Source organism: Eulemur rufifrons, chromosome 3 (genome assembly GCF_041146395.1).
Source record: "Eulemur rufifrons isolate Redbay chromosome 3, OSU_ERuf_1, whole genome shotgun sequence".
Classification (NCBI taxonomy): Eukaryota; Metazoa; Chordata; class Mammalia; order Primates; family Lemuridae; genus Eulemur; species Eulemur rufifrons.
The window spans coordinates 71,406,057-71,423,803 of NC_090985.1; the positions used below are offsets into that span (position 1 = coordinate 71,406,057).

Below are 17,747 nucleotides of genomic sequence, written 5' to 3' on the forward strand. Positions count from 1 at the left end.
TATATCTCAATTTTACAAAGCAAATACTGACCTCCTGCCATGAACACAGAGGAATTAGCTCACTTACTATCCTCTTATTACCTCGTCTCCTTCTTCATATTTTTTGTCACTAAGCTTTCAGGAAACAAAGTATTTACCTTTTATCAGGCTGCGGACGCCAAGCAGCAAGGTGAGAGAGTGAAATGCCCTGCAACATAAGCCTGTCACTTGACCACCACCCATCACTCTGGCGGCCATAGTCACAGAAAGTTGTGGGCAGGAGCAGAGGAGAAGGCCTGACCCCGTGGACAGAGGGAAGGAGGGTCCTAACCATCTAAACAAGCTTTGGGCCTTAGTAGCTCTCACATTTGTTGCCTTTATAACGCAAATCTCTGTCCTGAGCATCTCCAAAGGCTCATAAGCCTGGAGCACGCATAAACCTCAGAAGTAAAGTATTTCTAAATTGTCCCCTAAGAGTAAGTGAAATGAAATTGGTTTTGCTTTGGTTGTAGGAATACTAGCTGTTTTCTGGCTGATTGCATCCAAGAAAGTCCACTAGTAATACTGCACAGATCTCAGGAAACGTGACCAGGCCCAGGCCCAAGCCCCACATGGAACCATGCCTCCCCTGTTGTCCCCGGGGCAAGGACCTGGGAGTGGAGAAAGCTCATCAGAAGACAGAAAGAAAGTAGAACTAGGGGGAAAAGCAGGCCCTTGCCCTGCCAATAAATCCCCTACACACCTATCTACTTTTAGGGGCGATGGTGAGGGAGTCCACTCCCCATGTGCTGGATCTCACTGCAGGAAAATAAGCCTAGGGTAAGAAGCCCGGCCACCAAAGAGGAGTGTGGCGCTTTGGTCGTTGTTACCTTGGCTAGGCTAAAACACATTTCCCAAATTTCTCAATTGGACTGGACCATAAGAAAGACTTTTGTGTGAAATCTGGAGCACAGAAGTGAAACAGCTGTTATTTAGGTAGTTCACACTGACAAGGAATCCCTCCATGACCAAACCATAGTCAGGCTCCTTTGAGCTCCCTTCTTGCCTAGGCCTCATCTTTGGCCAGCTGAGCTCAGTTTAGCAGCAATTTCCCCCCCACCCCATATCTACTCAAGTTCATCTTGGTAATTTTCCAGCCACTGACCCCCTCACTCTGCTCATTGACTAAAAATCTCCAGCTGTCTTTGCTGTATTCGGAGTTAAGCTCAGTTCTATATGGAAGTTTCTCTTCTCTACTGCAGTAGCTCAACTGAAATTTGTCTTGCCATTTTTAAGAAGTGTTCAGTGTAGTTTTTCTTTTACAGCAGGCTACAAGGAGGCCCAAAGAGAGGGAGAGGGATGGACAAATAGCTGGTCAGTGGAGCAGTCAGAATACATACATTTATCGATTAAGTTCACTATCTTATATGGGCACGGATTGTGGTGCCCCAAAACAATTATAATACAACAGTAACATCAAAGATCACTGATCAGAGATTAGCATAACAGATATAATAATAATTAAAAAGCTTAAAATATTGCAAGAATTACCAAAATGTGACCTAGAGGTCCAAAGTGAGCACATACTATTGGAAAAAATAGTATTAATAGATTGTTCATGTGGGGTTGCCACAAACCTTGAATTTGTAAAATATGCAATATTTGTGAAGTGCCATAAAGCAAAGTGTGTCTGTATAAACTTTACTTTTTATATACCTGATTTAGAAACAAATATGGTAGCCACAGTGTTAGACTGAGGATTCCCTATATCTGTTCCACCATAAAGGCAGAGACTTACCAGAAAAAATGTTAAAATAAACTTTTCCTGTACTTTAGAGACAGAAAATCTTGTAACAATCTGAGGAGAATTGATTCCAAAAAAAACTTCTGAACCTCTACTAGAATTGTGGCACTTGTGGGTTTTTTTTTACTATCCTATTCCCATCCTCATTTCTTCAGCTCTGAAGTAGCCTTGAAAACCAGCATCCCTAAGGCCGGGCGCGGTGGCTCACGCCTGTAATCCTAGCACTCTGGGAGGCCGAGGCGGGTGGATTGCTCAAGGTCAGGAGTTCGAGACCAGCCTGAGCGAGACCCCGTCTCTACTAAAAATAGAAAGACATTATATGGACAACTAAAAATCTATGTAGAAAAAATTAGCCGGGCATGGTGGCGCATGCCTGTAGTCCCAGCTACTCGGGAGGCTGAGGCAGTAGGATCGCTTAAGCCGAGGAGTCTGAGGTTGCTGTGAGCTAAGCTGACGCCACGGCACTCACTCTAGCCTTGGCAACAAAGTGAGACGCTGTCTCAACAAAAAAAAAAACAAAAAAAAAAACCAGCATCCCTGAAGTCACTATGGCTACGAAAAATAGCAGTCTCTCAGCCACTAGACAGGAGCAAACCAGGTACTTCCCAAAAAATCCCATTTCTAGGGCATTATTCTTATTTAACATATGTCTTAGCTCTTTGAAAAAGTCCCATTTGCAGGGCATTGTTGTTATTTAGTTTGACTGAGAGGTGGCTCTGTGGGGAAATCTCTGTTTTCTGGGCATTTGTCTAAACAATCAACTGCAATTATTTAACACAACAATTTCCTAAAGCAACAATAGCAGTTTAGGAAAACAAAATCCCAGTCTGTACTATCTGAGGAAAGACGTCTCTATAGAGCCTTTGAAAGACTCTGGCATATTGCTGATGATCTAGGTCATGTGCACGTTCAGAGCTGTGCAAATGCTCAGGAAATATCTCAGAGACCCCAGTTTCTCACCTCTGGCTGACCTTGATGCCCTGTGCAAACAGAAAGTGGAGCTGAAGGCAGACTGGTAAACTGCCTGAGCATCAGAATCCCTCAACACATATACACAGAACTCCTTGACAAACAGTGGAAGACTTATTCATTCAATGCAATTAAGGAAATCTCTAATCAGTCATCAGTTGAATACTAGCCCCTCTTAGTAGAGAATTCAGAGGCTGCACACCATGGGCAATATAGACTGTATTACTTTCCTAGGATTGCCATAACAAAACGCCAAAAACTGGGTGGCTTAAAACAACAGAAATATTTTGTCTCACTATTCTGGAGACTAGAAGTCCAAAATCAAGATGTTGGCAGGGCCATGTTCTTAGTTTATAGATATATCACTATAGTCACATGCTCTTTTCTCTCTGTGGGTCTTCATATCATCTTCCCTCTGTACCCACCTCTGTGTGCAGATTTCATTTTCATAAGGACAGCAGTCATATTGGATAAGGGCTATCCTAATGATCATATGTTAACTGATTATCTTCATAAAGACCTTATTTTCAAATGAAGACACATTCTGAAGTACTGGGAGGTAGAACTTAAATATGTCTTTTTGAGAGAACATAATTCAACCCATAATATAGACTTTACAGAATTATCCAGGAAAGTGACTAAATGCACACACGCATACACACACACAAACACACACACCAGCAGCAATTAAAACAATAATAACAACAAACCCAGGGAAATAGGGACCTCATTTTCAGAGCTGCCATATTACATTATCTAAAATGTCCAGTTTTCAACAAAAATATATGTGACTCATAAAGAAACAGAACAGTACGGCACATACTCAGGAGAAAAGCAGTGAATAGAAACTCTCCCTAAGGAAGCCAAAATGTTGGACATACCAGACATACATTTAAAATCACCTATTACAAATATATTCATAGAACCAAAGGAAACATATTGTAAAACCTTACAGTATGACAATTACATCTCACCAAACAGAGAATATTAATAAAGATTATAAACTATAAAAAAGAACCAAATAGAATATCTGGAGTTGTATGATCTACTAACAGTGTAGGAGAGAGGAGGCAACCATTGGCCAAGAATTCTATATCTAGCAAAATAATTTTTCAATTGTAAGAAAAATAAAGGTATTCCAAGATGAACAAAAGCTGAGAGAATTCACAACCAGCAGATCTGACCTAGAGGGCCTCTTTACCCTAAAATGAAAGATACTAGTATCTGTAAAGGTAACCACACAAATAATTATAAAATAAAATATAAATGTAATTTTTGGAATTCTTTTCTTCTCCTATCTGATTTAGAAGACAACTGCATAAAGCAATAAATATAAATCTGTGTTGATGATTTTCCAATATATAAAGATGTAATTTGTATAATAATACTATTGCATGGGAGAGGCAATGGAGTGATACTGGAGCCATGTTTCTGCATACTACTGAAATTAAGTTAGTATTCATCAAAACTAGATTGCTTTAAGTTAAGATGGCAATTGTATTCTCTAGGGCAACCACTAAGAAAATAACTTTTTTAAAAAGAGTAAAAGAAACAACATAGGAATTTAAATAGTACACTAGAAAGTATCTATTTAACACAAGAGAAGTCAGTAATGAAGAAATCAGGGAACAAAAAAGACATAAGATATATATAAAACAAATAGCAAAATGGCAGACATATATCCTACCTTATCAATAATTCTATAAAATGTAAATCATTAAATGTTCCAATCTCAAAGACAGAGGCAGGTTGAGTGGATTAAAAAACATGATCTAATTATATGCTACAAGAGATAAGTTAGCTTCAAAGATGCAAATTGGTTAAAAGTAAAATGATATAAAAATATATATGATGCAAACAATACCCAAAATAGAGCAAGAGAGGCTGTACTAATAAAAGACAAAATAGACTTTAAGAAAAAATTGCTATTGTATAGGAGAGATGTTTTATAATGATAAAAGCATTGACTCAGCAGGAATAGATCATAGTTATAAACTATAAAAACCTAACAACTGAGCCCAAAATATGCTAAACTAGAACTTACAGAATTGAATATAGAAATAGAAAATTCAATAATAATAGTTGTAGACTTTATTACTCCACTCTCAAAAATTGGTAGAACAAATAGAAAGAAAATCAGCAAGGATATATAAAAAACATTATCAACCAACTTGACCTAATATGCGTCAACACGAGAATACACATTCTTTTCAACCACATGTGGGATATTCCCTAGGATAAATCATATGTTAATCCATGAAATAAGTATTAATAAATTTAGAAGGACATAAATCATACAAATAAAGTTAAAGTATAAATCAAGACCAGAAGGAAACTGTAGTAGTCAAGAAAGTAGGGTTTTGGCAAAAGAATAAACAAATAAATCAAAGGGACAGAATAGAGAGCCCAGAAATAGATCCACCAATATAGTCAACTGAACTTTGATAAAGGTGCAAAGGCATTTCAATAGAGAAAAGAGAGTCTTTACAATGAATGGGGCTAGACCAACTGGACATCCACATGTAAAAACATGAATCCAGACATAGGCCATACACCCTTCACAAAATTAATCCAAAATGGATCATAGATCTAAATTTAAAATAAGAAAGTACAAAGTCTAGAAGTTAACATAGGAGATCTTAAATCTAAGGACATTTGAGGGCCGGGTGCAGTGGCTCACGCCTGTAATCCCAGCACTCTGGGAGGCCAAGGCGGGAGGATCGCTCGAGGTCAGGAGTTCGAGACCAGCCTGAGCAAGAGCGAGACCCCGTCTCTACTAAAAATAGAAAGAAATTAGCTGGCCAACTAAAAAATATATATAGAAAAAATTAGCTGGGCATGGTAGCACATGCCTGTAGTCCCAGCCACTCGGGAGGCTGAGGCAGGAGGATCACTTGAGCCCAGGAGTTTGAGGTTGCTGTGAGCTAGGCTGACACCATGGCACTCTAGCCCAGGCAACAGAGTGAGACTCTGTCTCAAAAAAAAAAAAAAAAAAATAAGTACATTTGGTTTGGTGATGACTTCTTAGATACAACAACAAAAGCACAATCCATGGAAGAAAAATTGATAAGTTGGACTTCATTACAATGGAAAACTTTGTTCTGCAAAAAATATCACTGTTATGAGAATGAAAACACAAACAACAGACTGAGAGAAAATATTTGCCAAATGCATACCTGATGAAGAACTTGTATCTAATATATACAAAGAACTCTTAAAACCCAGCAATAAGAAAGCAAACAACCCAAGTAGAAAGTGGGCAAAAGAACTGAACAGACACCTTATTAAAGAAGTTATGGACATGGTAAGTAAGCATATGAAAGAGTTTCAACATCATATGTCATCAGGGAATTGCCAACTAAAACAATAGTGACATACCACAACACACCTATTAAAATGGTTAAAATCCCAAACACTGAGGGCACCAGATGCTGACAAGGATGTGGAGCAATGAGAACTCTCATTCATTACTGGTGGGAATGCAAACATGATACAGTCAAGTTGGAAGACAGTTTGGCAATTTCTTACAAAAATGAACATAGGCTTACCATATTATCCAGCAATTACGCTCCATAGTATTTACCCAAGTAAGTTGTAATGCTCACACAAAAACCTGTGTGGGAAGGTTTATAGCAACTTTATTCATAATTTGCTAAACTTGGAAGCAATCAAGAGACCCTTCAACAGATGAATTGATAAACAAACTGCAGCATGTTCATGCAACGGAATACTGTATGAAAAAATGAGGAACCAAGCCACAATAAGACATAGTAAAACCTTAAATGCATATTGCTAAGTGAAAAAAGCCAATCTAAGAAGAATACAGGCTGGTCATGATGGTTCATGCCTGTAATCCTAACACCTTGGGAGGTGGAGGAAGGAGGATCGCTTGAGGCCAGGAGGTCGAGACCAACCTGGGCAACATAGTGAGACCGATCTCTACAAAAAATTTAAAAATTACCAGGACGTGGTGGTGTGTGCCTGAAGTCCCAGCTACTCAGGAGGCTAAGGCAGTAGGATTGCTTGAGTTCAGGATTTCAAGGCTACAGTAAGCTATGATTAGGCCACTATATTCCTGCCTAGACAGCAGAATAACTGGTCTCCAGAAAAAAAAAAGAAGAAAGAGAAAGAAAAAGAAAAAATAATAATAAATAAAAAGACTACATGCATGATTTCAACTATATGATATTCTGCAAAAGGCACTAGCATGGAGACCGCAAAAAGATAAATATTTTCCAGGGGTTTGGGGAGAGAGAGGGAGCAAGTGGAGCACAAGGGATTTTTAGGGCAATGAAAATATTCTATATGATACTGCAATGGTGCATGCACATCATTTTATATTTGTAAACACCCATAGAATATACACTGTGGAGTGAACCCTGATGTAAATTATGGACTTAAGTTAATAATGTATCAATATTGACTCTTCAAGTGTAACAAATGCACCACATTTATGCAAGACGTTAACATTAGGGGAAACTGGGGGCATGAAAGGTCAGTGGTTGTGGGTAGACGGAGTATGTGGGAATTCTCTGCAATTTCTGCTCAGTTTTTCTGTAAACCTGAAATTGCTTTAAATAATAAACTCTGTTGGCAGAGAAGAGCAGCCGCTGGAGATGTCTGATGATGCCTGGACCTGAGGAGCAGTCAGTGACACGATACAGCGAGCAAGGGATCACTTACACCTGATAGCAACTACAGAACAGCACACGTCCAAGGTGGAAGTCCCAGTCACACACAGAAGGACAGCCTCCCTGAGCAACCAAGAGTGTCCCTTGTACCCGAGGTGTTCTCAGCAGCAGCAAGTACCTGTGGGGAATTTCCAGGTGGAACTGAGAGCAGCATTCTTACCCCAGACCCCAACAGGTGGTTAAAGCAGTATTGGAACAGTGAGGAAGCTGATTCCAAGCAAAACCCAGACAGTGTAATAAAGATATTATCCATTTAAAAAGTCTACTAATTTTTTAAAAGTGCAGATAGGTTGCTGGATACAAGATCAATGTATAAAAATCAATTGTATTTCTAAATATGAGTGAAATTAGGAATACAATTCCATTCATACAAAACTTTGCTGAAGTCAATTAAATAAGATCTAAATAGACAATTCATGTTTACGTATTAGAAGAATAAATACTGTTATGACAGCAATTCTTTCCCAAATTGAGCTATAGATTCAACACAATCCCTATCAAAATTCCATGAGGCTTTTTGTTTTAAGTTTTTGCAGAAATTGACAAATAGAACTCAAAATTTATATCGAAATGCAAAGCATTTAAAGTAGCCAAAATTGTTTTGAAAAATAAAAGCAAAGATGGAGGAGTTTTACTTCTCAATTTCAAAACTTATTATAAAAGCTAGAGTAATCAAGACAGTGTCTGGTACTGGCATAAAGACATATAGGCATATATAATAATGGAACAGAATTGAGAGACCCAAAATAAAGCCTGATATTTTAGTCAATTGATTTTTTGACAAAGATGCCAAGGGAATTCACTGGGGAAGTATAGTCTGTTCAACAAATGGTGCTAGGACCATTGGATATCAACAGGCTACAAGATAAAATTAGGCCATTACCTCAGACCACATACAAAAATTACCTCCAAGTAAATCATACTTAAATGTAGGAGCTAAAACAATGGGCTTCTAGAAGAATATTATGAAAAAGTCTTTCAGATCTTGGGTTAGGCAAAGACTAAAAGCATGGTTCACACAAGAAAAAATTGATAAATTGGACCTGTCAATTGTTTAAAATTTTGCATTTCTAAAGGTATTGTTAAGAAAATGAAAAAATAGCGATTACTTTGGCATCACATATGCTAAAATTGGAAAAATACAAGAGATTAGTGTGGTCCCTGAGTAAGAATGGATGACATGCAAATTTGTAAAGTGTTCCATATTTTTGCCAACATATCTAAAAAACTTCTTTTTTGAAATTTCAAATGCATGCTTGAAAAAAATCAAGCAAGAAATTATAAAATAAAAAAGAAAATGCTCTTCTCTTTGACCCTAATAAAACCTTACCAACCTTAAACACACACACACACACACACACACACACACACAAAGAAAATGAAAAGATGAACAGTAGATGGGGAGCAAATATTTTGAAAACACATAGCCAATAAAGGTCTCATACCCAGAATTTACAAAGAATGCTTATAACTCGATAATAAGACACACTACATCAAAAATGGCCAAACAGGTTAACAGACATTTTACCAAAGAAGGTCTATGAAGGGCTAATGAAACAGTGGCACATGAAAAGATGCTCATCAATATTAGTCCTTAGAGAAATTTAAATTAAAACCACAAGGAGATACCATTTCACACCCACTGGAATGGCTGTAATAGATAAGACAGATAATAACAAGTGTTGGTGATAATGTGGAGAAATAAGAACCCTCCTACATTGATGACTATAATGTAAAATGGTACAGCCTTTTTGAAAAACAGTTTGGTGGTTTCTCAAAATATTAATCATTAAACTATCATATGACCCAGAAATTCCATTCCTAAGCCCAAGAGAAAGAAAAATATATGTCCACACAAAAACTTGCACAAAAATGTTTATAGCAGGATTAGTTATAATAACCAAAAATTGGAGACAACTTAGATGTCCATCAACTAATGAATGAATAAAAAATGTGGTATATCCATACAATGAAATATTATTTAGCAATAAAAATAACAAACTACTGACACATGGTATACCATGGGTGAACCTTAAAAACATTACACTAAGTGAAAGATGCCAAACAAAAAGGGATCACATATTGTAGGATTTAGTTATATAAAATGTCCTAAAAAGGCAAATTTACAGAGATAGAGAATATATTAGTGGTTGCCTTGGGCTAGAGGCAGAAATGAGAATTAACTATAAATAGGCATGAGGGATATTATTCGGGAGGATGAAAATATTCTAAAACTGTTTTATGAGGATGGTTATCTACTTGTTGAAGTTATGAAAAAATATTGACTTTACACGTGAAAGGAAGCGGTAAATTTCATAATATGTAAAATATGCCTCAATAAAGTTTTATTTCTTTTCAAAAAGTATGGTAGCATGATATATAAAGTACTAATTGGTATTTTCTTTTATCCCTCCTGGTTTCCTATTTATCCTCTCAAATTTAACTACACAGGAGAAGAGGGTATATATTTCTTTTAGTGATTTCCAAGGTGAAGAGAAAGAAAAACAGATGTCAAATTCTGCACTTCTAAGCTATAAAGGCACTGTCCAAACAGAAGATATTTTAAAGGAGAAAAAACAATTTGAAGGAGCCATCACTAGATAAGGAATCCTCTGAGCAAGAAGTAGGAGACTTTAGAGTGGAAAAAGAGAGTTAGGAACACTAGAGGACATACCTTCTCTAGGACGACCAACTCTAGAATTTTGTGTGTTTGAAAATTGAAAATCCTGCATGCTGAGGATCCCTTCATTCTCAGACAAATCGGAAGAGTTGCTTATCCTACTCTTATGTCATATCTTCTGAGCCAAGTCCTGAGGGATTGATGCAAGGGTATTGGTGAGAAACCAGTAGATAGAATAACTTGTGTCCTGATTTTCACCTGGGATTTCTGAAAGCCAGAAGCCTACTGTACCCACAAGAAATTAGGAAAAGGGTGGGGAAATGGAGGTGGTGACGTGGCATGCCTGGAACTTAGAGAGACATACACAGCCTCCCAAGGTACCTATGGCACCTGCCAACTGCAGAAGAGGCTCTGAAATTCCTTTTGGGCTCTTTGGGTACCATGAAAGCTGGCTGGGATAGAGCCTGATTGCCTTTGTAGAGGGTCTGCCTTAGATGATTTTCTGCTACTATAACAGAGTACCTGAGACTAGGTCATGTATTAATATAAAAAACAGGGATTTATTTCTTACAGTTGTGGTGGCTGGGAGTCTAAGATAGAGAAGCCATATCTGGCGAGGGCTTTCTTGCTGAGTCCTGACATGGCAGAAGGCATCACATGGCGAAACAGTGCAAGCGAGAGAGAGAGAGAGAGAGAGAGAGAGAGATGGATAGATAGATATCTCAAACTCACAGCCTCAAATGCTTTTATAATTGGCATTAATCCATTGATGAGGGTGGAGCCCTAAATACCTAAATATCATGACCTAAATACCTCCCATTAGGCCCCACTTCCCAACACTGTTGCACTGGGGATTGTGCTTCCAACATATTTTCTGGGGAACATACTGAAACCATAGCCTTCTGCCCCTGGACCCCCAAATTCATCCAATGCAAAATACATTCGTTCAGTCCCCATAATCCCAAAGTCAACTTGTTCCACCACCAAATCCAAAATCCAAAGTCCAGAGTCCCATCTAAATCCGATGTGGATGAGACTCAGGACACGATTCATCCCGCAGCAAATTTGTCTCTAGCTGTGAGACTGTGAAGTTAACAAGTTACATGCTCCCAAAATACAATGGTGGGACACACATAGCATAGACATTCCATTCCAAACAAGAGAAATTGGCAAGAAGAAAGGAATAACAGGCCCCAAGAAAGTCCTAAACCCAACAGGGAAAACAACATAAAGTCTTCAGGCTGGAGAATAATCCTCTTTACTCCCTGTCCCACATCCTGGTCACGCTGGGATGGCCTCAGGCAGCCCCGCCCCTATGGTTGTGCTGGGCTCACTCCACCCAGCAGCTCTCTGGAGTTGGTGTCTCACCTCTGCAGTCTCCCAGGCTGGAGTTGCGTGTTGGCGGCCCTACAGTTCTCCATTTTGGAGCCTGCTCCATTCCCACGGCTCTACTAGGCATTGCCTTAGTGGGGGCTTTCTGAGGTGACTCCTTCCCTGCAACAAGTCTCTGGGGCTCTGGATTGTTTTATACATCCTTTGCCATCCAGGTGGAGTTATACAGCTCTAGCATTCTGCACGCCTGCGGAATTAGGACCATGTGGATGCCACCAAGGTTTGTGGCTTATACCTTTCAGAGCCGAGTGGCAGGTGAAGCCACCCCTAGGCCTGCTTGAGCCACAGCTAGGGCAGTGAGGGCACTGCAGCAATTCAGGGAGCAGAGTCCTGAGGCCATGCAGACCAGAGTGCTGAGGCCCAGAGGAGCCTGTCTGGAAACCTTGCCCTCAAGGTCCTAGCTTGCCCCAAGATCTCTGAAATGTCTTTGGGATCCTTCTCCCATTATCTTGGGGAAAAGAATCTGACTTCCTTTTGTCTTTATTAAGCTCTTTAGTAATTTATTAATCTGGTTAGTCACCTGGCCACACCCTTAGTATTGTCTCATGAACGAGCTTTTTACATGGCCAGGCTCAGAGTTTTCTAAACCTTTTCATTCTGCTTCCCTTTTAATTATGAATTCTGTACTTAAGTCATTTCTCTCTTTTCTCATTTTCTGTAAGCAGCCAACGGAAGCCATGAGAACTTGAGCACTTTTGTTGCTTCTATTATTTCTTCTGTCAGGTAGCCTAGTTCATCCCTCTTAAGTTCTATTTTCCACAGAGTCCTAGGACATGGACACAATTCTGCCAAGTTCTTTGTAACTGTGTAACAAGGATGGCCTTGATCCCAGGTTCCAATGCCGTCTTCCTCATTTCCATCTGAGACCTCATCAGAATGGCCTTCACCATCTGTATTTTTACCAACATTCTGATCACAACCACTTATGATAATCCCTAAGGAGATTTCGGCTCTCCCCATAGCTCTTGTCTTCTGAGCCCTCACCAGAATTTCTGTTAATGCTTCATTCACAACTATTTTTAAAAAGCAAATAGGCTTTTTCTAGTGTTAAACAAAAATTATAGGGGGCCACTGTTTTGGACTGAGCTCCTGCACTAGGCCCCAACACCTGGCTAAAAATCAAGATGGAGTCATCGATGCTATAGTTCCACGTCACCAAACTGAAACTAAGTTATTAACTGACCTTCTGAGAAATCAGGAGAGAGATAATAGCCAATTTCCCAAACAGGCCAGTTTCAATCCTCAGTCAGCATGATAATGAAGTTCTCTCTGTTTTAATTCTTATAACAAAAAGTAACCTGATGTTAACCAATCAGTTATTTTTCAATTGTTCTGTCTCCCTGTCTCTGCCTTACGAGGACAGTAACTTTGAAAAGACCAATCCAGTTTTTGATCTCTGTTGCTTCTTTCCTCAGCTCTTTTCTGTCTACAAAATTAACCCACTCTTCTTAAGTCATAAGAATATTTATATTCCGTTTTCTAGAATGAAGTGTTGTACAATTCTAAAATTGTAATAAAAGCCAATTAAAATCTTTAAACCAAAAGTGTAATTTTGTCTTTTGACAATGGCCTCCATCAAATTCTTGCAGCCTCTGCTCATGACCCAGTTCCAAAGCTCCTTCCACATTTTCAGATACTGTATTATAGCAACAGCTTCACCTCTTGATCCCTATTTTCTGTCTTAGCCTGTTTTCTGCTGCTGTAACAGAATATCTGAGACTGTGTAATGTAGAAAGAACAGAGATTTATTTTTTGCAGTCCTAGCAGCTAGGAAGCCCAATATTGAGGGGCTGCATCTGGCAAGAGGCAGATGTGTCCTAACGTGGTGGAAGGCATCACATGGTGAGAGAACATGTGGGAGAGAGGAGAGAGGGACAGATTTAACTTGAAGCCTCAAGCCCTTTAATTATTGGCAATAATCCATTCATGAGGGTGGAGCCCTCCTGACCTAAATACCTCCCATTAGGCCCTCCTCTCAACACTATTGCATTGGGATTAAGTTTCTAACACATGCCTTTTGGGGAACTACTTAGACCACAGCATGGTTCTATACTTGGGATGAGCAGATAATACATATCTGACAGGTCCCGTGTGGGCTGCCCTCCAAAGAGAAGGGATAACAATTGGGCTCAGGGCATCACCAGTGTTGCTAGACAGAGTAGATTCCAAAATGATGCCACGTTCTATCCAGGTTATTGTTTGCTAAAGTATAATACTTAGCTTTCGCCAAGCATCTGATAGGACAAATTAAATAGAAAGTAAGAATCCAGTTTAGGACCAAACAAATGAAGACCTGGATGAGATCAGGCCCCTTCCACAGGGGCAGTTACGTAACCAACTAAAATTTAAATCTCCAACCCAGGAAAAAGGAGGGCAAGGAAAGACTGAAAAGGAGAAACATCCTGAATATGATTAAATTTCAAAATTAAATGACTGAAAAGTAACTGAATTTATTTTTACTTAAAAATGACCAAACTAAGTTTTCTGCCTCAGGCAAAACAAGAAGCTAGAGACAAAAAAAACCCAAAGTGAATTATACAGAAAATAAAAGAATGGACACTCAAGAAGTGTCTAGAGCAAGAATTCTACCCTCCACTGAGGTTCTCAAACTTTAACTCCAAGAGAATGTGGCAAGAATAGCTAACCTGAAATCCATCTGAGGATATGCTGGTAGTCACTTAGTACCCATGTATCCTTTGCCAATTTACAGAGAATGAGTGAGGTACATAAGCAAACCATTGCATATGTAAGACCTAATGAGGAAACCTGATAACTCATCATTTATTTATTTTAATAATTTACCAATTGGGCACAAACGTTTACTTCTACAGTGATTTTAAAATTGGAGATCTTTCAACTATCTTGCCCCTGAACTTTGGAATCTGGTTAAATAATGTCCATTTTGATTTTAAAACTAATATGGGCAAAGAAACATTGTTTCAATACATTCTTTTACACTTCCTTGACTTTAGTAAAAACTAGAGGCATGATGTTCTGTTGTGTTTCTGTCATTTATATATCATTTCAGTGGCCCTTTTGTGTAAGGAAGTGATATAGGCTTGCTTTTCATATGTTTTATTCAACATTAAGCATTTTATTTCTGGTACTGTTCAGTTTGAAACATTTATAACATACCAGCTAGTGTTGTTTAGCCTGACTTATTTGTCAAACACATTATGACATTTAGCTGATAGATACAACATTAAAATATGCAGTATTTTTATACATGTGAATAGAAAAATATAAATCATCAAATGTTAACTATAATTTGTAATCTTATACTTTCACTTGGATCAAAAATTCACAATTGTGATATAATGGCATGTACTTCAGACAAGGATTATATTTCTACAGAAAAAGATGAGGGGAAATTATTTGAAATTGAAAATATGGAAAACTTTTCCATTACTAGTTATGTTGCATAACAGGTTGTATAACATACAGGCAAAGAAAAAAAAAAACCTCACAAAATCATAAGGAAAACGCCTGTCACACTTTTCCTTATAACTTAGCATTTAGTTATAATATAAATACCAAGAAAAATCTCTAGATCCTTTATGAAAAATATATCAAATTAGACTGATTAAAAAAACCAACTATGAGAAAGACAAAAAAATAGACAATGGGAAGACTAAAGAAAAATGTTCAGAAAAGAAAGAGTTGAGAGAAAGAGAGATAAAGAAGAAAGGAAGGAAGGTGACTAATTTATCCTTTTGCTATTAATTAAATTGTAAATCTCAGGAGTTCTTCCAAAGCAGAAGGTTTTATATTGGCATATAATAATGTTTTGGGGGAAATAGCCAATTTATAAAAACCTCTGCTTGTAAAACGATACAGTTTGTTCAGTTCTGTTCAGTTCATATGAGGTGGTACTTACAACCAGACTTAGAAAAATGGAAAGGGAAAAAAGCAAACTAGTAAACGCACTTTTCAATTTTGAAATTGGTGTTGAAATTTTTTGTTGCATTGGAAAATGGGACAAGAGTTTGGCTTCAATATCATCGGTGCTCTAAGTATTTGGTACAAGTATACTTTGGTGTAGCCATATTTGATGTAACCACACCTCATGATATCAGTTAGGACTTCTTCCAAACCAAGTTATAGGAAATGTGAGTAATTATTTTTAAAAATTAGGGTTGTCTTTTTTTCTTGCAAGAGTGGAAGCCTGAGGTAGACTTCAGATCAATGACTCACCTTTGTCAAAGTCCCTTATGGTCACAGATGGCTGCTGGAGGGTTAGGCACAGCACCAGCAACCCGGGCAAGAGGCAGAGAGGAGGGTGGTCATGCTGTCTCACATGTTTCTTTTACCAGAAAATCAAGAAAATTCACAGAAATTCTCCAGCTTGAGGGGTAGGAAGAACTGTTGGGTCAGTCAACCAACAGTGTCAGCAAGTTTTCAAGAGCTGTTTTTAATTGTTTATTCAAAGATCCTTGAATGAAGTTCAAGAGTGCCATAACAAACTGTAAGGAACTTATTTCAAAAGAACTAAATATTCGAGGAACTAGGGTAACCTTTAGGTTATTACCTTTTATTATACCCAGTAGTAATATGCCAAAAGTGCTGGGCGTTGCACACCTTTTCTATGAGAACTTGCGTAGCCTCAGCATCTGTGTCTACCAGGAGTAGGTGCGTGGCCCAACAACACACACTGTTCAGTGACTTAGGAATGCTCTGTGTCACTTGATCAAGGAGATGAGCTGAGCCGGCAGATTCCTTTCTATAGGAATTAAAATTTAAAAACAGAAGCAGAAATGGTTATGGTTGTGAATGTGAAAGTGTTCCACACAGTTGAAACAAACTGTGGTGAATAATATTCATATGCAGGAAAAGCTGTGAAGAAGCAGAACTTTAGAGAGTAAATTATGAATACCTAGAAAGCATCATTTAAAATTTTTCCTACAGGGTTCAAGAATCAGTAAGTTAAAAAACAACAAGCCTACTGAGTTGTTTACATTAAAGTACTGGGAAAAGAATAGTGCAAAATTTGCTGAAATAGCTATTAATTTATTTAGACAGCTTTATTTTTTAATTATTTTTTCTTTCTTTTTTTTCAGAATATGATAGGGGTACAAATGCTTTGGTTACATAAATTGCCTTTGCACCACCTGAGTAGGAGCTACAAGCATGCCCATCCCCCAGACAGTGCACACTGCACCCATTAGGTGTGGATTTACCCATCTCTTTCTCCCCACTTCCACCTGCCCGACACCCAATGAATGTTACTTCCACATGTGCACATAAGTTTTGATAAATTAGTACCAACTTAATGGTGAGTACGTGTCATGTTTGTTTTTCCATTCTTGTGGTACTTCACTTCGAAGAATGGGCTCCAGCTCCATCCAGGATAATATAAGAGGTAGTTCACCATTTTTTTATGTCTGAGTAGAACTCCATGGTATACATATACCACATTTTATTAATCCACTCATATATTGATGGGCACTTGGGTTGTTTCCACATCTTTACAATTGTGAATTGTGCTGCTATAAACATTTGAGTGCAGATGTCTTGTTAATAGAATGTCTTTTTTTCCTTTGGGTAGATGCCTAGTAGTGGGATTGCTGGATCAAATGACAGTTCTACTTTTAGTTCTTCGAGGTCTCTCCATACTACTTTCCATAGAAGCTGTACTAGTTTGCAGTCCCACCAACACAGTATGAGTGTTCCCATCTCTCTGCATCCATGCCAACATTTGTTGTTTTGGTACTTTTGATGAAAGTCATTCTCACTGGAGTTGAGTGATATCTCATTGTGGTTTTGATTTGCATTTTCCTGATGATTAGAGACATTGAGCATTTTTTCATATGTTTGTTGTCCATTAGTTTCTGTTCATGTCCTTTGCCCACTTTTTAATAGTGTTGTTTGATTTTTTTCTTGCTGATTTTCCTGAGTTCTATATAGATTCTAGTTATCAGCCCTTTATGGGATGTATAGCATGCAAGTATTTTCTCCCATTCTGTAGGTTGTGTATTCGCTCTAATGATTATTTCCTTGGCTGTACATAAGCTTTTTCATTTGATTAGATCCCATTTATTTATTTTTGTTGTTGCTGTGATTGCTTTTGGGGTCTTGTTCAAAAATTCTTTGCCTAGGCTGATGTCTTTGCCTAGGCTGTAAGTCTTTACAACATTTTTTTCTAGAATTCTCATGGTTTCATGCCTTAGGTTTAAGTCTGTTAGGTGCAGATCTTATTTCAGTCTCTACATGTGGCTCTCCAAAAAAAAAAAGATCCTTAATACAAACTTTACATCACTCAACATAAGCATGGCTCCCAGAATAAACATGGATGTTCAGTGTCTGTAAAGAAAGA

The 17,747-nt window shown here is 38.2% G+C and overlaps 1 protein-coding gene and 1 non-coding gene across 2 annotated transcripts; both read left to right on the forward strand.

Annotated features, from left to right (window-relative positions):
• Positions 1 to 39: 39 nt before the first annotated feature.
• Positions 40 to 7,605, forward strand: LOC138381390 (SNRPN upstream reading frame protein-like). The gene is made up of 2 exons (XM_069465608.1): positions 40 to 169; positions 7,379 to 7,605. The coding sequence occupies exons 1-2, from the start codon at positions 40 to 42 to the stop codon at positions 7,603 to 7,605; spliced, it is 357 nt and encodes a 118-aa protein (XP_069321709.1).
• A 918-nt stretch (positions 7,606 to 8,523) lies between these two features.
• LOC138382095 (U6 spliceosomal RNA) lies at positions 8,524 to 8,632 on the forward strand. Its single transcript, XR_011233263.1, has one exon. It is a non-coding gene; the product is annotated as a U6 spliceosomal RNA (small nuclear RNA).
• Positions 8,633 to 17,747: the final 9,115 nt, after the last annotated feature.